This window comes from Fusarium graminearum, chromosome 1, assembly GCF_000240135.3.
Source record: "Fusarium graminearum PH-1 chromosome 1, whole genome shotgun sequence".
NCBI classification, from domain to species: domain Eukaryota; kingdom Fungi; phylum Ascomycota; class Sordariomycetes; order Hypocreales; family Nectriaceae; genus Fusarium; species Fusarium graminearum.
Window position 1 is genome coordinate 10,374,526 of NC_026474.1, and position 20,553 is coordinate 10,395,078.

A 20,553-nucleotide genomic window follows, 5' to 3' on the forward strand; every position below is an offset into this window, starting at 1 on the left:
ACAACACTTGCAGGATCTGTGAGTATACATATTCTTCTCCAATCGAAACTATAGGCAAGATCGCCATAGCGTCATTTGGGACCCTGAAATGACCCGCAATCGTCAGGAACCAGACCCGATTTTGGACATCGAAGACTCATGATATGCACTTTTATGAGGATGGGAGTTTCACGAATATGGCTTCCGAGTGGAAGCAGAATCTATCAAGATATCGTTTAATAGCATATATATGAAAGCCATTCGGTATTGCCTGTGCTACTTGAGATTTCGTCTCTCCTCATCGACTTGCTCTCAATTACCCCTCCCCCACTAAAATTCATATCTCACCATCTCTTCAACTACCTGCCTAAGTATTCAACTACAACTCTTTGTGTATATCATCTATTTGCAAACATGACGGAATATGAACCCCGGAAACGAGTGGTCGACTCTCCCAAAGGTAATACCATGTCGCCTTGATATCATCTCATCTCTAACAAACGTCTCTTAGTCTGGACGACTCTGATTACAAATCTGAGTTATTTGCCTGGTCTTCTCACTCTAGACCACTCACTTCGTGTGGCAAAATCTCAATACCCTCTTGTTGCTCTTTACACGGATACGTTTCCTCCCGAAGGCCATGCTGCGTTGCGAGCTCGTGGCATTCCCACCCAGCACATCCCCTACCTACTCCCTACCAAGGGCAAGGACTACTCCAATGACCCGCGCTTTTACGACTGCTGGAGTAAGCTTACGCCGTTCTCCCTGACCGAGTATGACCGTGTTGTCCAGCTCGACTCGGATATGCTTGTTCTGCGCAATATGGACGAGCTGATGGACCTTGAGTTGGATGCCCCTTCTATTGCCGAGACGGGGGACAAGACCATCAGCAAGCGTGTCTTTGCAGCAGGACATGCGTGTGTCTGCAACCCCCTCAAGAAGCCTCATTACCCCAAGGACTGGGTTAAAGAGAATTGCGCCTTCACATCGCAACACTCAACGCCAGATATCGCCCAGACCGAAGCTGCAGACCCATCAGTCGGGCCACTGGGCTTCATGAACGGTGGCCTACAAGTCGTCAATCCCTCTCAGGGGCTGTATGCGCAAATAGTAGCACATATGGAGGCCGACGCAGTCAACATGGATTTCGCAGATCAGTCGCTTCTCTCGGACCTGTATCGCGAGCGTTGGGTGCCACTGCCGTATATCTACAATGCGCTCAAGACGATGCGATGGGAAGGTGTACATAATACCATCTGGAGAGATGAGAGCGTCAAGAACATCCATTACATTCTGAGCCCCAAGCCTTGGGACGAGATTAATGACAAGGGCGAGTGGACAGGTAAGGATGAGAGTCACAAGTGGTGGGTTGATGTGAACCGCATGAGAAAAGAGGCGGAAAAAGAGAAGGGCATTCCTGATGATGGTTTCTAAGAAAGACTTTGATACGGATGACAAGTTCGAGCAATTGAACGGTACGTCAATTAATCTACAATTCAACTTAAGTGACACGTCTTCCATTCTGTGACAGGTATCTATATGAACAAACAATTATCATGTAACCCAAATCCGAGCATTCAGCGCAAACCACACCATAGGAAATCCAACTCCAAACAATGAGAGAAAACTGCCAAACACATTCCTGCCTTTCCCAGATCTATCTTGTGCATTCTGCATGCATGTTCCGTTTTTCTTGGTCTATCATAGATGACATGGATAGAAACATGTTCTACCGCGAAAACAATGTACCTGCTCCAAGCACCGCTAAATATTCATTCATAAAATAACATTGGGATAAAGGACAAATGAACATGTAAGGCCAGAGACGCCGACGATGCTCGAGAGATTAGTATCTCAACATCAATACGCCGTAAAATGTTTTTCGTAATCTTGCTGTCCCATCCAGTCGTATTCACTGATACTACACTTAGTACCGTTTGTATTTCTAGGCGGCTGTTAGCAAGATTCGTCTTAAGATAGCAAATAAATAACATACCTCCTCAATTCGGCGCCTGTTGTTTGGATCAATCGAATTCGTCGCGCCCATCAGCGTTTGTCCGATTGCTCTCGTAACACCAACAGCTGGTCGGAAGATGATGGTTGGGGCGCGTTTCAAAACAGCTCTCGCGGCGCCAGACGCTGTAGAGCTTTCCATAACCTCGCCAGGAACAGCAATGATAGCATCACGGACGAGATTCACGTCCCTGGCGAGAGAGCGGTATCCACCTCTGATACCCGAGATCACTCCAGTAGGTTGATCTGCGTAGAGAGAGATCTGTCTCTGTTCGTCAGGATCTACATCGTCATCATCCCAGCCTTCATATACTTGCTGAGGGCCGGAAAGCATGCCTTCCGCACCCTGCAGCGCGTATTGTGTACCAACAGCAAGTTTGGCACCCAGCTTCACCAGCTCGGTACCTGTAGTGCGAGCAAAGGCAGTGGCACCCTTGGAAATGCTGCGAATGACACGTCCATCTTTCTTGTACTCGCGAATAGGTACCTCAACGAGATCTCTGAAGCCACTGCCCACATTGACAAGTGAACGCACAGGTGCGAGGCCAGCTAGAATGCCAGGAAGTTGATTTGCCTTCACATCGGGCGTCCAAATATCGTTAAGAGTCTTGCCAAGCTTCTCGAACCCAGAGATGCCATAGATGATCACATGGCGAAGGACCATTCTCGCCTCCTCGAGGACGATAAAGTTCATAAACTCGGTGGTGTGTCCAGACCGCAGTCCAGCATAGTCGACTCGCTTCGGCTTGAAATCAAGCTTGACCGATATGTTGTTGATTTCAGCTCTCTGAAGGAATGGAACATCGCTCTTAGACGTGTGTACAGGTACCTGGTCGTCTTTGAACTCGAAGAATCGTGTAATAAAGTCGAGGGCATCTTGATCAACGTGGAGTCTCAAAGGTAGGATTGTTGCTCGCAGCACGATTTCAGACGCCTCGAGGGATGGTTGGGGCTTGACATTGAGCATTTCAAGGTGTACCATGCTTGTGCCCATCTCTCGCTCGCCCATATCTTGGTCATATGTTGCGAATTTCTTCCATGTTGAGGTCGGGACGTGATCAAAGACATCAAGAGTCTTGATGCGAACATCGATACTGTTGAGTGTTTCGCCCGAGTTGGGTGGGAAAACGAATAGATCCGCGTCGACACCCTGCAGCTCAAAGGTAATCTTGTGGTGCTTGCTGCGCTTGAGCTTAAGCCGCTTTGATCGAGGACGAGCGCGTGCCGTTCTGTTGGTGGCTGAAGTGAAGGCCGTGGTAGCAACAGACTCAGTCTCAGTTGCACCATCATTGAACCCCTCATTGATGGCGCGAGACAGCTCTTGAGGGTCGCGGTTGGCGGGGATGCCTATGTAAATCGAGTTAAAGAGGAAGTCTCCGATAGCTTCTTCATCTTCTAGCTCCTCCTCGTAAACGTGGACCTGGCCGGCTCGGGCTTGCCGTTCATACGCCTTGGCTTCAACATCTTGAACTGCCTTTGTTATGACATCTCGGGTGTGAACCCAGTCGTAGCCATCGAAAAGGTTCCATATGACATGTACGTCGCGAACCTTGACTCTCAAGATGCTTCGCTTAACTAAATCGCTTGGTGCTAGATCGTAGCTGTTCTTCATTGAGTTCCAAACCTTGGCTTTGCTATCCTTTGATGCCCCCTGATCGTAGTAATCGTCGTGAATAACTAAATCGTCAGAGTCTATGCTCTGTTGGCTAGTCGGTTCGAAACCTGTCAGTAAAACACCCTCGTTGGTATCTTGCATCATAGGGCCAGAACGTTGGGATCCACGAGAAATTATGGAGCTGCTCGTTGCGTCAAAGAGCTCCTCGGCGACAGGTTCATCGTAGTACCGAGACTGTACCTGCAATGGGCTGTCTGTGTTGTAGTCGGCTTCTGAGCCACTGCCAGCCATCTCTTGGGCACCAGCGAAATCTTGATCAAAATCGTACTCTCCTTCGGGCCTACCAAAGGCCTCAGCAGATATCGAAGCAAGGAGATCCTGCATTGGGACCACATCCGTTAGGTACTTGTTCTCCTTACTAGGCGGAGTTGGAGGCTTAAGAGCATTCGCCAATGAAACCAGAGTCTGCATTGAATCTGCACATGTTTCCAAAACAAGCAGGTCATCTTTGAGCTCGACAACAAGTTGCTTCTCACCATCTTCGAGTTCCTTGACATCGACGGTAACCTTGGCAGAGGAAATGTAGCAAATATCAACATATCCTCTGGCACACATGTCTGATACCTGTCGAGATGTCGAAGATGAGGCTCGGGAACGCTGAGTAGCTGGTAGTTCGTTCATTTTAACTTCAGCAACGTCGTTGATGAGAAGAATAGATGACTTGTTGATGGTAAAGACAGCATTGGTCTCGACATCCTGGGGCAGCAGAGCCACAAGATGGGCGTCTGTAAGTGCAATTACCATCTTTGAGGGCTGTCCCAGCGGGTTGAGTCCTAGAAGGCAATCTCGGAACCCAATGTCCAGAGTCATAGGTTTCCCGCTCTTGGCTTTCCCTCCAGGAGATCCAGGAGCGCCGGTCAACACATGGTGCGCTTGATCGCCAAGGTTTGCCACCGAAGCAGCAAGACTGGCTTCAAAGTCTTGAGGTGTCGCATCTTCTCCAAGCTCAAGGAGGTCCATGATGGTGGGTACGCGGTACTCGATGCACAGATCTTGCATCTTCAATTTGATGACTGGCTCGATCTCATCGCCAATCATCCGTGCCATCAGTACAGGGCTACGCAGCGAAATGTCCCTGGCACCGTATGGAGACGTGCTGACCAGTTCTTCCGACCTGTTTCTCTGTACCGAAATGTCGTGTAAAGCAATAGCAACAAGTGAGGGGATAGAAATATGGCCGACATGGAGATCTTGTATGTCAGTGCCAAGATGGCCTAGCTTGCCGCCAAAGTCCAGGCTCAAACCGACCTTTCTAATTTTACCCAAGGTCAACAAACCGGGACGGTCATCCTCGGGCAGATATTTGGCAACGGTAGAAAGCTTTGCAACCTCTTCGCCAAGGTTAGGTAAGACGGAAAGCAGTGGCATGTTTTGCACGCGAACACTGACTGTGTCCACGGTAACCCTCAAAACCGAACCCTTTCGTCGTTGGCGTAGCAGGGTGTCTACCATAATCTCATCGTTCTCACCATCAAATTGATGCTTGGAAGGCATGATCAGCTCGAGGAGTTTTTCGAGATCGGTATCCTTGGGAGTCGTCAAGAACTCCACCCGAACACCGCCAATTTCGGTATTGATAGGAGGTTCAGCTGCCGAGTTCTTCAAATGTGGCCCCGATACTCGCATCATGCTACAGGCCATGCCAATGACTTCGTCTCGACTTATGAGTTTGATAGCACTTGTTTCGGCAATCATGCTGCAGTCTTTGCCAATAAGTTCCACCCATGAGCCTCCAATACGCAGGTTGATCTTATTTTCTGATGCGGCGGATTTGTCATCTGGGTCAACTGGGGTGTCGAATCGAACCCCTCGGGGTTTCTGTACAACAGCGGCCGGTTTGGGCGTTGGGGCAGGACTTGAGGCGATCGATGCACTCATGTTAAGGAAGCTGCTTAGACCGCCGAACCAACTAAACGTCTCGTCGAGCCGTCGTAGATCAAGCTGGAAAACAAGAGGCAATGTCTGGACCTCTGTTTTGGTGTTACCACCTGATTGGAGAATCTTGATACCAATGTCGGTGCCATCGGAAAGGAAGGTGTCCCTGACAGATGTGCTCATAGGCTTGCCACTATCAAAGGAGATGATATCGCCATTCGCATAACCGAATCGGAACTTTTGTAAATCTATCCTGGTCAGAACAGCTGGCTGTGTCGTCAACCTGCCCTTCGTAACAGGAGTCGTTGATATCTCCGTCTGGGTGATGGAGATGGCCAAGTTTTGCAAGGTTGCGTTGAGCAGAACTTCCTGGTCAAAGATGAACGCGGAAGGATCCAAGTATCGCTCAGGAGTGTCCGAGATTCCACCCAAGCGATTGACAAAGTCGAGCTTAATTTCTTCAAATGTTACCTTAACATTGGGTGTTTCCTTTGAGGGCGCATCCTTTGAAGCTGTGTCCTGCTTGCTCCCCTCTGCTGGAGATGGTTTCTTATCTTTCACGGCCTCAAGTAACTTCCCAACAACCATGGCGAGCAAAAAGCCAAGAGAGGCGTCAAAACGAAGGTTTATGGGTGATAGATCTACCTCGAGGGAATTTTCGACACTCGAAGTGCCTTGACTGCTGCGCTGTTGTGCATGGGTAGCTCCATGTACGGAAAAAGCGCCTGGCGCCTGAGGATATGCTGATTGACCAAGAGATTGTGATAGCTCGGCCACAGACTCAGAAGATGCGGGCTGGACCTGTATGTGCTGGTGTTGTGACGGGATATATATTGAGATTGTCTTCAAATTCAGGATCTCCTTCACCAGGCGAGTCGGACCCTTTGGAGTAGCAACGTCTTCTTGCTGTTTGGTGGACGCACGTGGATTCTCTGGATCGATATCAGTGAGACAGGCCCTAGAAAAAGCAGGCTCAGAAGATTCACTGTCAGAAGCATCTGCCGGATCAGACAAAATTTTGCTTCGATATGCTGATCGTCTCAAGGTCGTTGATGCCACAGGTTCTTCTTCTGGGTCGTCATAATCGTCATCCCATGCACCTGGAATGAAACCCTCGGGTTTTCGGTGTTCTCTCACAGGGGACGGTGCATCTTCTGTGACGGGGCTTGGCGCTCTGAGGCTCAATGCTTTGGGACTTGATGTTTCGGGGACTGGGGCTTCGGCGATTGAGAGTTCCGGTTCGGGAGTCTGAGGCCGAGCTAGTTCGTGGACGCTGGTATCCAAGACTGGCGAGTCTGGTTTTTCTGGCTCAGTCGTCTGTTCCACCTCTGGAGCTGGCTCGTCTTGGGGCTTCAGTGACGTTAAATTGTCATTAGAAACAACTGGTGATAGGACAACTGGCGACGGGATAACTGGTGATAGGATAGCCGCTGGTTGCGCGTTGGTTTGCGAGAAAGCGCTCATGTACATACTCTCAGCGTCTTCATGAGTGTACATGTGGGACTGTGCCAATTCCTCGGTTGAGGCCACTCCAAAACTCTCACTCGAAAAGGTCCGGCGAAGCTGCTCATTTTGTATGCTCGAGCTGGATGCTTCCATATTGAATTGCGCTACCGGAGTTTCAAGATTGGGAGCAGATCGAGCCTCTCGCTCTGGAGTCGACCACATTGACCTCTCGTTTTCTAAAACAGTAGATTGAGAACCGTGTTCTCCAGGAAGCAAAATGGAGTGGAATAATGTTTCGTCATTGGCTGCGTTGTTGAAATCGTGATACATCGAAGCCCGGGGAGTCGCTGGGCTGTCTTCGGCGTCGTCATCTTGAGGGTTCGAAAACTCGTATGGAATTCCAAGTGCATCCTCACTGTCGCCCAAGGGATAATCCTGCTCCACGGGCTCTTGATCCATAAAGTAGTCATCCTGAAGGCTTTCATGTGAGTCAGCTAGGGGATCCTTGCGCTGAAGACTTTGTCGCAAGGAACTCTCAAGTCGTTGGTCGATACTATGTTGTGAAGAGAGGATATGATCGTTCTCAGGAAGACTGTGATGTGACGCCGATTCTGGCTCATTAGATCGGATGCTCGCTTGGGATGATGACACAGGTTCGTCTCGGAGACTGGCAAGTGAGAGTTCGGTTGCCTGACGGGACGGCGGGTTTCGTGTCATGGCTGGAGAGGAAGCAAGAGATGGTGATGCGATCGAAGGAGACTTTGCTAAGGCCGAGAAGACGTTTGCTTCAGAAATGAGGTACGCTCTTACGTTTGATAAAGAGACATGTCGTTTGCCCTCCTTGTGAACGATGGTCGGGAATCCAGCGTCGTCATAAGACCGTGTAGTAACGCCTTCGACATCAATGCCCTCGAGCGCAACCTGGAATGATACCATCTCGTTTGTAGTGGAACTTGGCTCAACGAGTACCTCGACGTCGAGTTGAAAGTTGACGCCCTTTATCCTAACCTGCATTCGATCAACAATACCCTGGAGGAAGTCGGCCAAGAACGCTGGTAGGGAGAGCGCTTGACCTGTCCCATATGCCAAGTCATCTTCGCTTCCATCGTCACTCATGGACACTGAAGCACCCAGGTCCTGACTTTCGGCTGCTAGCGCATCTTCGAGTTTCCGGCGCTCTGACTTTGGTTGTGTTTCGAGAAATGACTGTGCGAGATCGACGGTATTTGGGACAGCAACGGATTCGTCCGGTGTTCTTGTCCCTGGCGAACGACTCGGCTTGGATTCGTTGCCTATGACTTGCAAGGCGATATCGACGCCATCGACCTCGACTATTATAGGACTCGTGTAAAAGTCCATAGGTATTGTGACTCGTAGCAACAGGACCTTTGCCTTCTTTAACTTGAACGTGTCGGGGAGCTGGAGCAGCTTGTTGAGTTTCTACGATAAGCCATCAGCCATCATGGTCTCCCCAGCTTATAATACGTCGCTATCAGAACCTACCTTTAGTTTGATCCCGACATCCCGAAATTCAAAGACGGTGTTCCTTCCTATTGCCAGATCTAGGTTGTCCATCTCGAGAGCGTCGGCGTCGAGCAGTTCCAGTCGGGATAGAGCATACCGGAGCAGCCTCTTGGGCATGGAGGAGCTCCGGAACGACTGAAAGAAGGTTGCCATGATGTCGTCGTGGGGTGCGAGCGAGTCGAGTTATCTAGTGGCGATGACTGCCCGCGCAGCCCGGAAAGGGGGATAGGGAGGAAGTCAAGTATAAAAGAACAGTCGGCTATTATGCGAGTCGTTGATGAGTATCGTCACTGTCTAGGCAGTGGTCCGCGTTTGCGTCTATGTATCGGTCGGTAGCTTGAGAACCCCGGCCAGCTGCGGGGCCGAAGGGCATGTTTAGAAGAAACAGAGGGTCATGGGAGTTTATGTTTTAGTAGAAAAGAAGGGCTCAGGGCAATTTCTTAAAGTTGAGGTCTAATTTGCGAATGCGCGGCTGCAAAGTTTAAGGTTGTTTGATGCAAAAATGAAAAGATAACTAAAGTTAGAATCGATGTTCGAGGCATCCTTCCCAAAGAGTCGGGTTACCGTCACAGACAGCGTCACACAGCAGTCACGACATGGGCATGGATGATGGCTGAGGCGGCAACGCGCGGGCAGGTGGGGGGGCGATTACTACCGAATTAAGGCAAGTTATAGGTGATAAAGAGCCTAGAGGGTCTGGAAAGTGCCCCCCCGCTGGACCCTGGCTGCCTGGCTAGGGGGTAATTGAAGACCTAAAGCTTGGAATACAGAAAACAAGCAGCCAAAGAGGGGGATTGATAAAGCTTAAAGTGACCAACTTCTTTTGTCTCTTATACAAATAGAGTCACTAACCTTCTCCATGCCTGGTTATCGCACCCCAAGCGCTAGAGTCACTAGGAGCTTGAGGCTCGTGACTCGGTTTCAAGGATGGTTTTGAGCGACGGACAGAAGCATATGAATCTCCAAGCGCGTCAGTTGACCTAGGAATTGCGCTTTTAGTGGGTGATGCGAGTCGCGCATCCCCTGCCGTGCAATGGATCGACTCAACTCATTGGCAACACCATCAGATTGTATTGCCATGTGCTAAGCGCGTCATGGATACTACATACAGTATACTATGTATGTCCCTGTTAACCTCGTTTGACTGCTCTATCTGCTGGTCTGACCTGGTGAGTCAAAGCAGTAGACTCTAAACAATTGCATCGTCGATCTCCCTTTCCGATGCCCCGATAACCTGAGACAGCTCCCGTCTACAAGCTATCACGAGCATTATCGTTGAGATACTAGGTAAATCCTTATCTGCTGCGTCATTATGGGCCAACATCAAGGATGCGCAACGGTATGCTTCATCTAAACAATGCTTCCTATCTCTATATCTATCCCCTACTTGTTTCGCCCATAAGCCTCCGCTATTCGTTTCCCAACCGCCTCACCGCTCCAATACGCCCCGGTCGCCGTGCCAAGGCCAACAAACGGCGCCGTGTGTTCGCCTGCCAGCCACAATCCATGGTCCGGCAGACCCTCCCGCATTGTCCGGATATCAACATCGCCTTCTTCCAAACCAACTTGAAAGTTGCTGTAGCTACCATACCCTGAGAGCTCATCGTGAAGCCAATCTGTGGCCATGAAGCCAGACGGTTTGCAGTCGGGATCGCTCTCAGAGTAGTGCGGCAGCAGTGAGTAATACGGCTTGAAGAAGTTGAGGAGAAACTCGTCTTTCTTCTTGGGATCCGATATCTTTAATAATTCCCCGGTGATGAATTGTGACTGCTCGCCATAGGTGTAGAAGAGAAGCGTAGGATGTGACACTTCTGGGCCAAGACTTGCAAGTTCCACGACCTCCTGGTTCCACCTCTTGGGATTCAGATCAGGTACATAGTTGGGAGACAGCCATTGTACAAATCCCTCTGCCTTTCGATCATCACTTTCACTTCCCAGCCAAAAGGCCTTGGGAAAGTTGATGTATACCTTCTCAAGGCATCCGTAACCGATAGCCCCAATTGCCTTGGTCATTCGAGCAGGCAGCGCAGGCTCAAATGCATCGAGGTTCCTTTTTAGCCACCCAAGGGGTGCAGTCATGACAATCTCGTCAAACTCAAGTGTTTGGCCGCTCTGTGTTCTGAGCTTGGCCTTTTCCTCGGGACTTGTTCTGTACGATATCTCGTCAACCTGGGTTTCGAACTTGATCTCGGCACCCTCGAGAGCAGGTTTTGCCACTTCATCCAGAACCTTTTTATAAGTTCCAGCGCAGAACAAGTTTTCTAGTAAAAGTCAGCCAAGCTTTGTCCTGGTCGGTTATTTCTACGTACCGCCTTCAATGCACTCCTCGAGCCAGAAGAACTTCAAACTCTGCCTGTAAACGGGACTTCCGATAAATGCACCCCACATCTCGGATATTTGCATCACAATATTTCGTTTCTTCTCATGATCGGCCTCGGTACTTGGTACCTTCTCGGTTACCTTTTGAACAAAAAAGTCATGGAGGCTCTCCTTGGGATCGATGTCGTGAGAGGAGTTATTGGCATGCTTAAAGGCCTCCTGCACGATATCCCACACCATGGTGGAGTACTTTTCACCATCCTTGAGCGGAAAGAGCTCGCCGTCCTCGGCAAATACGCATGAAGTCGAGTCCCAGTCACTGACAGCAGTGTTGGTCTGCTTGGCCAGGTCTAACATGGGGTTGTCGTCGGTTCCGTGTATCCAATTTGGTCCTACGTCGGCTAGATGTCCATTAGGGAGGGTTTCCTGGTGCAGGCGTCCACCAACCCGATTACGGGCTTCAATAATGGTGACCTGGAAGCCATTTTGAAGGAGAACGTCGGCGCACCGAAGGCCAGCAAGTCCAGCACCAACCACAGCGATGTGCGGTTTTGAGGCATGATCGCTTCTCCTCAAGTTACTCATCGTGGTAAGCTTCTTTGATATGTTTCCTCGATCAAAGCCGACTCGGGTATGGGGAAGAGTTGACCAGAGATCCTGATATATTCTAGACGTGTGTCTACCAGCAGGACTAGTGCAGCATATTGAGTAAGCATCCATTTGAACGGCAAAGGTTAGTTGACAAAGAAAAGATGTGTATGTGATTGTAAGTATGTGATAAGAGGTTAAAATAGTAAATAAACTGGACTTCCAGTAGCAGTAGACAATCGAGGTGTGTTGAGATAACACGTATGATAGGTGGGGGACAGAAAGCTGGTCAACTACGTAGTAGCAAGGCCGATATAAGCCTCAAGATGTGACAGGTAGATAGGTCACCGGATGTCAAAGTCATGGCAGGCAATCATTGGCTTTTGGCTAGGAAAGTTCCCGGAGAATAATGACAACTCGAAACGGGCTAGATATCGTGACGACGACGATCACGAGGGAAGATGTCCACCACTTGGATGGATGGGCGGAACTGGCCGTGTGTTGACTCCCAGCTCGAGTCGAGACAATAACCAGCCAATCATGAAAGATGGATGCTCCGACAACTTTGAGCGGTCTATAAACCTCGAGATAACGGGGAACGCAACCAAACGAGGGTCGACTAACCGGCACTGGCCGTTTAGAGAGTGGGCGCAGGGGAAAGGGCCACCATGAACGCCTTTGTGCTTTAGCCTGAGCCTTAACTCAACCTTGGAGGCGCGCGATTGGAGCAACATGGCCGATAAAGAGGTTCGGCAACAGGCGCATAGTGTAGTGAGGCGGACACATGCATCGCTGTCTTATTTCTGCAGATCCAAAGGTCCAAGTAACCTGGCCAATGGAGACTTTGAACCGATGCTCATGGGAACATGGGTGCAAGGCAACAATCATCGTATATAGAAACCCCTCAAAGGACCACTCATAAAAAAAAGTATAACATGCGGGAGATTAAATTAGGAAGAAACAGCTTGGGATTTGTGAGTCAAACACAAACCAGTCTATGTATGTAAGACAGAGGCAAAGTGATAGATAAGAAGGTGCAGGGTTTCGTCAAGTTAAGTAAAAAGTGATACGTACCGTGCTAAAAATCCAGGTTGTAAGTGCGGTAGAACAGAAACAAACAAGCAACGTCGCATGCCTCTCAGAAGAGCTTCAAAGTAGACAAGGTAGTGAGTGGGCTTTGGAAACAAGCTTTGCTTAAGAAAAGGTTTCTTTGAGGTTATCAACAATATCTTTATCGGTACTTAGTACGTGGGTCCATGACTAGGGTGACGAGTCCCATAAACAAAGCCTAGTCACCGCATCATTGAGATGTTATTCCCATTTGTTTCCTTCAGATGGGGATTGACAATGTCCATCTGATTCCCGACTTGAACCCGATACTTGTCAATTATACAGCCTCAGGAAGCTCGTAAGATGGAAACAAGTCGGATTTTAGACTGAGTTACCCTGAAGCATTTCCAAATTCTGTCAACCTGTACAAGGTTAGTTGTGAGGACAGAAAGAAAAGTAGTAGCGGGAAATAGGAACTTTCCCTACGAATTAAGAACTAACTAGATGGGTTTTATTAATGTGTAACAATTGGGTATCATATTGTAAGATATGTTTTCAGTTATATACCTCGTTGGGCTGGTTACACTTATTATTCAAAGCATACTTCAGTCAATTAAAGAATCCTTCTGTTATCTGCGTCAATAATTTCCACTGTTGTCTTTGATTAGACGTGACCTGCACTAAATACCTATTTTGTTTAACGACTGCATATCTTCACTGCAAATTTAACCCTTTCCGAGGCTTGGAGTTAGACTATTAAAACAAACACTATCCCCATCTGACGAATAAGAGCTGAAAAGAACGGAACTAGCCGCCATAGCGTCTAGGTAAATTTATTGCAGTGGCATAAAACAATGATCCAACAACTGTTACATACATAACCAGAACTAACAAAGTACATATCGATGAAAGCGGCTCAAACCGTCTCCATCATGTGCAAATGAAACTGGTTCGGCCCCGCCCCCGCAAAATGGAAGTGATGCCGTCAAAGCCAATAGGGAACTTTGTATTTCATCACGACAGGCCCACTTAGTCGGTGCCGAGGTTCAACGCCAGTCTCATCCGGGGTAATCATCGTCAAGGGTGTGTCTGTCAATACCCAGAGCCAGCTATTCCTTTAACTTTTTGTTTCCTACTCTCTCTCTTCTTCTTTTCCCTCTGTATATCCTCAAATTTCAGTATTTTCTCTGTCTCATAACATCTCAAAATGACAGACACATTCTCCCGCGAAGAGGTCCGCTCCCACACCTCGGACGAATCCCTCTGGTGCATCATCGACAGCACAGTCTACGACCTCACAGACTTCGTCGATGCCCATCCCGGTGGTGAGACTGTCCTGCGTCAAGTCGCCGGTCAAGATGCCACAACCGCCTTCTACAACCTTCACCGACACGAGGTCCTCACAAAGTACAAGGACCTCGCCGTTGGCACCATCGAGGGCGAGAAGGCCCAAGTCATCACTCCACAGCCCGGTGACCTCAGCCAGGTCCCCTACGCCGAGCCCCTATGGCTCGCTGAGCCTTTCCGCTCGCCCTACTACAAGGACAGCCACAGGGAGTTGCGGCGCAAGCTCAGGGAGTTTGTCGACAGCGAGCTGTACGAGGAGGCGCAGGAATGCGAGGCGACAGGTCGCTACATTAGCCAGAAGATGATTGATCGCATGAGCGAGTTGGGTATCCTGCACATGCGCCTTGGACCTGGAAAGCACCTCCACGGAGTCAACCTCATGGGAGGCGCGGTCAAGGGCGAGGAGTTCGACTACTTCCACGACTTGATCGTGTCGCAAGAGCTCGCACGCGCCATGGCCCGCGGTTTCGCTGATGGAAACATGGCCGGTATGACCATCAGCTTAACAGCTGTCCTCAACTTCGCCCGCGACGAGGCCTGGAAGAATAAGATTGCCAACGAGGTCTTCAGCGGCAAGAAGAAGATCTGTCTCGCCATTACCGAGGCCTTCGCTGGTTCGGATGTCGCTGGACTGCGCACGACTGCCGAGAAGACCCCCGACGGCAAGCACTACGTAAGTCAAATACTGCCCCTGACCGTCGCGTATGTGAAACTTACAATCGCTAGATCATCAACGGAACCAAGAAGTGGATCACCAACGGTGTCTGGTGTGATTACTTTGTCACCGGTGCGCGCACAGACAAGGGCCTGAGTGTCTTCCTTATCGAGCGTGGTGAGGGTGTCGAGACCAAGCAGATCAAGACCTCCTACTCTACCACCGCTGGCACAGCTTACGTGACCTTCGACAATGTCAAGGTCCCTGCCGAGAACATGCTTGGCAAGGAGAACAAGGGTATCCAGGTTATCCTCAGCAACTTTAACCACGAGCGCTGGACCATGGTTTGTAAGTGCCACCTCTGCATATCCACAAAATATAACCGAACAAAACTTACAATTTAACAGGTGGAAGTCTTCGTCTGTCACGAAGCATTGTCGAGGAGTGTCTCAAGTGGGCCAACCAGCGTCAAGTATTTGGCAAGTCGCTGATTGACCAACCCGTCATCCGTCAAAAGTGAGTAGCCCCAAACCACCAATCCCAACTTTACTAACATCCTCCAGACTTGCCAAGATGATCGCTCTCGTCGAAGCCAACCAGTCCTGGCTCGAAACCATCACATACCAAATGTGCCACATGCCTTACAGCCAACAAGCGCAGCACCTTGCCGGCCCCATTGGTCTGCTCAAGATGAGCGCAACCCGCGCTGCCCACGAGGTCGCCGATGAGTCCGTGCAGATCTGGGGTGGTCGCGGAATTACCCAGACCGGCATGGGTAAGTTCATCGAGATGTTCCACCGAACATACAAGTTCGATGCCATTCTCGGTGGAGCCGAGGAGGTCTTGGGAGATCTTGGTGTGAGACAGGCCATGAGGAACTTCCCCAACGCCAAATTGTAAGACTATCTTGGGCTGTAGATGTAGTTATAGTATTTAGGTATCTTTTGGAAATATCCGACAATCGAAGCGATTTTTTTGTTTATTAAATAACGGATACAAAAGTCAACAAGAATCAAGCTGAACCAACACTGAAGGCTGTGGTGCCGTATCATCCTTTGTAACTCTTCATCGGTCTGATAAATTGAATGTGTGGGCATATATCCGAATATTCGAAGCCAATGTTATGCTACTTAGACTATGCTCTTTAGGCTATTTATTATTTTAACCCAAGACTTAGAAGGTTAACTTTTCTGCTACCCAGTAGACACTCTACATCAGAGTGCGAGGTACTACACAAAGGCTCCAAGACATTACATGCTGTATAGTATCTTCTCTATAGTTCGCTGTCGTATTTCATATGTCTGGAATGCTAGAGATAACCAGCCGGATGCATATATTGAGTGGTTGCCGGCATTCAAAAAGATGAGGTTTGCAAAGCTCTAGATTCAAACACATTATAGGGCAAAGCAAACACAAAGTACAGCCTGTCACTATTACACTGAAGAGGCATGGAAGCCCAGTCACCCATGGCGAAGGAATGTATAAACCAATTGTTCTCAAGCTTACCGAATCCCTTTCTCCAGTTATGGCTTAACTTGATTTTCATTTTGATATTCCATAATGCCGATGTATGTTTATGTTATATGAAAATCCCAGGTGACGTGTGAAAGGATTTATAACTGCGTTTTAATCCCAGAGTAGACATATATATTATAGATAACAATAGTTTGTCTATGTGAGCTTTGTATCAACTGTTGGTGTACTTACTACCTATACGTCGATGTCATGCTCCTGATATTAATCTCTATAAACCCAGCATAGAGACCAGATCTTGGTTGTATTTCTGTTTCTTATACCACTCTGTTTCCTCGAACTGATGCCAGGTTTTAACAATGCCATTTCTTTTGGGCACTGAATTTCAAAACTGATTGCCAATAAATAGACATCGGTAGTTATTTGTGTAACCTTCTCTACCTCCCAAGAGATAACAGATAGGCGTATCTTGGTGTTGATAATGATGCATAGAGGTGCGTTCCTTGGTTGGTTGCAGTAGCAATATGTCCCTAGGGACAGATCGAGGTTACATAGACAAAAAAGAAGAAGAAGAAAAGCCTGCCAAAACACATGTTCAGCAACCTCGCTCAGCTGTCTTGAGGGACTCAGTTCCAAGCCTGTCGTCCTGCCATGCTTCCAGATGCACTGAGCAATTTAACCTGGAGATTGGCCAGTTGTTTACGACCAATCGACAAGCTTATCTGGCCTTGTGCTTCCGCTTTGCGTATGGATAATATCGTTGCTGCCAGTAGTGGTTTGTAAGGTCGGTCGTTTCTTCCGGAACCTTGATCTTAGTCTTTGATCTACACCTGCCCAGCTGACTGCATTCAATGCACAGCACTAGGCAATATCAAAACACACACAGTCACACCAGGTTGAAGTTTCCACAACGTCGGGATCAACACTTTTCATCTCGACTTGACTACCAAAGGAGCACACCCAGCTCTGCTGAGCTTGGGCTCTCCACCAACAAGCCACCAGATAACCTTTTTTTGATCTCGTCACTCTCCACCCGTCACCATTTTCTCTCAAAGTTGAGTCGTATGTATGGTCGTAGTCGTCCGTCCGTTCGGTGACGAAATCCAATGCTGATATGTTCCAATCAAGGCTGAGCGCCGTCAGCCGTCGTCGAGGATCGCGCACGTTGTGTTTTTGTGAGCCGCCATTCTGCCGTGATGATCATTAAAGTCGTGTGAGGAAATGAACTTTTGTGGAAATGCCATAAGAGAACTAGGAAAATATCGTCCGTGGGTATCAACAGGTCGCCACGTCCTTCTCGCCTCAGTCGTTATGCTGAGAAATCGAGTCACCATTTTAGTTGCCGGGGCACTGAGACTGGACGTGTCCAGGCTGCTGGCACTTGTAGCAGATCTTCTCACCACCAGCGGACTCCTTGGGGCAGTCACGGGAGTAGTGGCCAGACTCGCCGCAGTTGTAGCACTTCATGCCGTTGACACACTCGCCTGCGTATTTGGTTAGTCAAAATCAAACCGCTTACGATGGGAGTAAACACTCACGAGACATGTGGCCGAAACCTCCGCAAGAGTAGCAGGTCTTGCCGGCACCGCCCTGCTGCTGGAAACCACCACCGTAGTTGTTACCGTAGGAAGACTTGTTGCAGTTGCGGGCAATGTGGCCGATCTCACCACACTGGAAATCGGTTAGTTTAAGTCTACAAGGAGACGACAGTTGGAACTTGCCTTGTAGCACTCGGTGGCCTGGCCGCTGCCGCCGCTCATGGGGCAGTCGCGAGAGATGTGGCCGGGCTGGCCGCACTTGTAGCAGGACTTGTTGTCCTTCATGGGCTCAGTGCAGTCACGGCCTGTGATGAGTTAGCACTTGTTGCTTGAAGTGAGAACCGGAAACATACTCATGTGGCCCTCGCCTATAGTCGGGTATGTTAGTCCGCATTATTCTAGCAATTGTCGGATGTGAGTAGCTTACCGCCACAGTTGTAGCTGAGAGGTTGGTTAGCATATGTCATCCTTCAAAGAATTCCAAGTAACTTACCACTTGGCAGGACCCTTAGTGGGGCAGTCGCGAGCCTAGATATAATAGTGAGTACATGATAGAACTGAGAGTCAAGGCACTTATCGTACCTGGTGAGCGGTAGAACCGCCTGAAAAATGTCAGCATAAATTCATAACCTCGATGTAAACAGCGAAAGGTGAGATGCGATATGAGTGCCTCGGCTGAGTCTGAGAATTCGCATGTCTATGCCAAGCCAAGATTGCAGTGGACACATAGGTCGTAGCACAAGATCTGTTTGGCTGCGCAAAGGGAAGCCAAAGCAAGCCACAGCACCAATGTTGCTCTAGGGGAGCTCCAAAATAGTGCGCCGCTTGTTTAGAGACCAATTGCGACACCGTTACGGCAATTTGGCGTGTGATGAGACTGGTGTGAGAAATCTAAGACTTACAAGAGTAGCAAGCGCCACGGGGCTGCTGCTGTTGCTGCTGCTGGAAGGAATCCATTTTGTAGTGAGGTTGAGATGTTGTGTGAAAGAGTTTCTGAGATTCTGGAGTTAGTTGAAGAACTAAAGGTCGAGTTGAAGCTGCAAAAGTGCAAAAAGAGCTAGTGTAGTTAACCGGCCCCAGAACCGTTTGAGGCACGAGATTGATGAGGGGCAGGCGAGTGGTGACGGAGAAGAGAGGGGAAGAATAAAAGCCTTGTTTATGCCACTGAAAGGTAAACTTTCTGGCCAGAGGCAACGAACGAAGAGCCATTGATGTGATTTACAGCTTGTTGGATTTTGAAATTGAAGCTGCAATACCGCGTCTGCTCACTGATTCACTGTCGAGAACCGCAACGATTGTGGATGATGAGTATACCCATAGTGACAGGAGCTCTCGAATCCACTCTTAAATGGGTCTTGAAAGCTGAAAGTGGTAGGCGGGGGCGGGGTGCAGAGATTTCCAATGGCGGGCAGGTATGGGAATTTTCTTCCAGGATTTTTGAAGCGAGCAAAGGTTCAAAGGCGAGCCCGTGCAAGAATAACAGAAGTGGGCGTTGTAGGCGTTGAGAAGGTGTTGAAATACGACATAACAAAATTTGGAAACATACCGTAAAGTTGAATTTGCTTGCAGTTGCTGGGAGAAACTTCAAATCAGAGGGGATTCGAAGAGAAGTCTGAGTTGTGGTGATGTGTGAAGGAGAGAGCCGAGCTGGATCGAGTTTGAGAGTTGAGTTTTGACACGCTTTGACGGGTTGGGCTTTGAGCCCAGCTCAGGTTTTTTGCAGGAGCGGGTCAAGGGTAACCTTCCTTCCTTCTAATCCTAGGCCAGCCCAGTCCCAGCCCAGTCCCAGTGCATTTCTCAACCCACAGTGGACTCGCTTACAGGGCACAAATCGTTGGTCCCTCTGCTGCATGTCTTGTTATCCGTCCCTTGCAGCGCATACCTCCACTAACAGAGCACCTCTGTTAGTATCAAACAGCTAGATCTGACACTGTGTTGTCAATCACACGACCATCTCTCTTTTGTTCTTGACGTCGACTAATCTGTCTCTACCCGAGTCAAATGATTCAGATAAATTGGATTACCATTGTGTAAAGAGAGGATTGGCTCGGTTATCAAAAATCTAAACATCTTTGAGCCAGGTCAAGCAAGTAGTACATACAGCTTCAGTCTGACAAGGCGTTTATCATCAGATACCATCTGAGTTGGCGGTTACACGGCGTCTACCACAAGGCACAAGCCCTGTCGAAGTTGTACAAGATGATGCAACAATCTAGAATCGGAGCTGAGATGCGACTAATTAGGCTATTGGCCCTTTGTATTACCTGAACTGTCTACAGTTGGTGTTGGTGTCTCTGGTACATACTGTATAACCACAGATATCTACAGTATTTGAAGCTTGCAAACAACTATCAGTCAACCATCAACCAACAGATCCCTCAAGGGCCAAGTAAAATCACGGCCAGTTTCAAACTTCCAAAGCCAACGTCACAAAACATACATTGTCAACTGACCAAACTTGATTCACTGTAACGTGATGCAGTTGCCCTAACCATGCACAATCAGGGCCAGATCGTCAAGACGGCGCGACCGCACAGATGGGGCATAGATGGACAACTAACCTGTTTAAGCTTAGTCCTAGAAGCTACAGCTATCGTAGATCAAGATCGGCAAAACACAGGGTAACTTAACAACACCACAACCGTCGACTTCGTGAGGAGTTCACCACCATCCACCTGGACCATAGAATACAGCCACGACAGGATAGTTTTAGCTTTGGCTTAGATATGCTGGAGACAATCTAATTTACTTCCAGATTAACACTTACATTGCTCGCTACTCTCATAAAATGGATGTATAGTTCGACGAATACTCATTCTTGCTGCATTTAAACTTGCCTGCCAATTGATAAATATCATGGAACTTGTTTCCTCCATAGTTTCACTCTCTCGACACTCTCCGATTCGATCTCTTGTGTCACAGCCAACACGTAGTGCTACCAACAGATCGGAGAATTGTACTCAGTTGATGGTTACATAAACACACCGCATTGTGCAACGCCTTCGCTTAGTTTCTTCAACGACGACATGATATGTCAAGGACTGATAGTTACCAACATATGCTGTTATCTA

At 48.7% G+C, this 20,553-nt stretch overlaps 7 protein-coding genes across 7 annotated transcripts; 3 read left to right on the plus strand and 4 right to left on the minus strand.

Moving 5' to 3' along the window:
* Positions 1–393: 393 nt before the first annotated feature.
* On the plus strand, positions 394–1,413 carry FGSG_10282 (uncharacterized protein; the record flags this gene model as incomplete). The annotated part of the gene is made up of 2 exons (XM_011320937.1): positions 394–439; positions 491–1,413. The coding sequence occupies 2 exons, from the start codon at positions 394–396 to the stop codon at positions 1,411–1,413; spliced, it is 969 nt and encodes a 322-aa protein (XP_011319239.1).
* Positions 1,414–1,924: 511 nt separating this feature from the next.
* Positions 1,925–8,665, minus strand: FGSG_10283 (uncharacterized protein; the record flags this gene model as incomplete). The annotated part of the gene is made up of 3 exons (XM_011320938.1): positions 1,925–6,885; positions 7,015–8,428; positions 8,492–8,665. 3 exons carry the CDS (start codon positions 8,663–8,665, stop codon positions 1,925–1,927), a joined length of 6,549 nt encoding a protein of 2,182 aa, XP_011319240.1.
* Positions 8,666–9,895: 1,230 nt separating this feature from the next.
* Positions 9,896–11,416, minus strand: FGSG_10284 (uncharacterized protein; the record flags this gene model as incomplete). Its single annotated transcript, XM_011320939.1, has 2 exons — positions 9,896–10,773; positions 10,822–11,416. 2 exons carry the CDS (start codon positions 11,414–11,416, stop codon positions 9,896–9,898), a joined length of 1,473 nt encoding a protein of 490 aa, XP_011319241.1.
* Positions 11,417–11,770: 354 nt separating this feature from the next.
* FGSG_13734 (uncharacterized protein) lies at positions 11,771–12,091 on the plus strand (the record flags this gene model as incomplete). The annotated part of the gene is made up of 1 exon (XM_011320940.1): positions 11,771–12,091. One exon carries the CDS (start codon positions 11,771–11,773, stop codon positions 12,089–12,091), a length of 321 nt encoding a protein of 106 aa, XP_011319242.1.
* Positions 12,092–13,676: 1,585 nt separating this feature from the next.
* Positions 13,677–15,408, plus strand: FGSG_10285 (uncharacterized protein; the record flags this gene model as incomplete). Its single annotated transcript, XM_011320941.1, has 5 exons — positions 13,677–14,489; positions 14,543–14,819; positions 14,879–14,987; positions 15,035–15,367; positions 15,402–15,408. The coding sequence occupies 5 exons, from the start codon at positions 13,677–13,679 to the stop codon at positions 15,406–15,408; spliced, it is 1,539 nt and encodes a 512-aa protein (XP_011319243.1).
* Positions 15,409–16,858: 1,450 nt separating this feature from the next.
* FGSG_10286 (uncharacterized protein) lies at positions 16,859–19,093 on the minus strand. The gene is made up of 9 exons (XM_011320942.1): positions 19,029–19,093; positions 18,385–18,475; positions 18,065–18,084; positions 17,976–18,010; positions 17,910–17,923; positions 17,836–17,850; positions 17,666–17,787; positions 17,483–17,615; positions 16,859–17,428 (listed from the first exon to the last, which is right to left on the minus strand). The coding sequence occupies exons 2-9, from the start codon at positions 18,437–18,439 to the stop codon at positions 17,280–17,282; spliced, it is 543 nt and encodes a 180-aa protein (XP_011319244.1). The 5' UTR covers positions 18,440–18,475; positions 19,029–19,093; the 3' UTR covers positions 16,859–17,279.
* Positions 19,094–19,969: 876 nt separating this feature from the next.
* Positions 19,970–20,510, minus strand: FGSG_13735 (uncharacterized protein; the record flags this gene model as incomplete). The annotated part of the gene is given in 4 exon segments (XM_011320943.1): positions 19,970–20,038; positions 20,044–20,066; positions 20,250–20,417; positions 20,468–20,510. Coding segments are annotated over 4 exon segments (303 nt in total).
* Between the last annotated feature and the right edge of the window lie 43 nt (positions 20,511–20,553).

Coding starts and splice junctions, on each gene's coding strand:
- FGSG_10286 (XM_011320942.1), bottom strand. CDS start 18,439: ATGGATTCCTTCCAGCAGCAGCAACAGCAGCAGCCCCGTGGCGCTTGC. Junction 18,011..18,064: donor GCGGTTCTACCGCTCACCAG/GTACGATAAGTG, acceptor TATTATATCTAG/GCTCGCGACTGCCCCACTAA. Junction 17,429..17,482: donor AGGTTTCGGCCACATGTCTC/GTGAGTGTTTAC, acceptor CCAAATACGCAG/GCGAGTGTGTCAACGGCATG.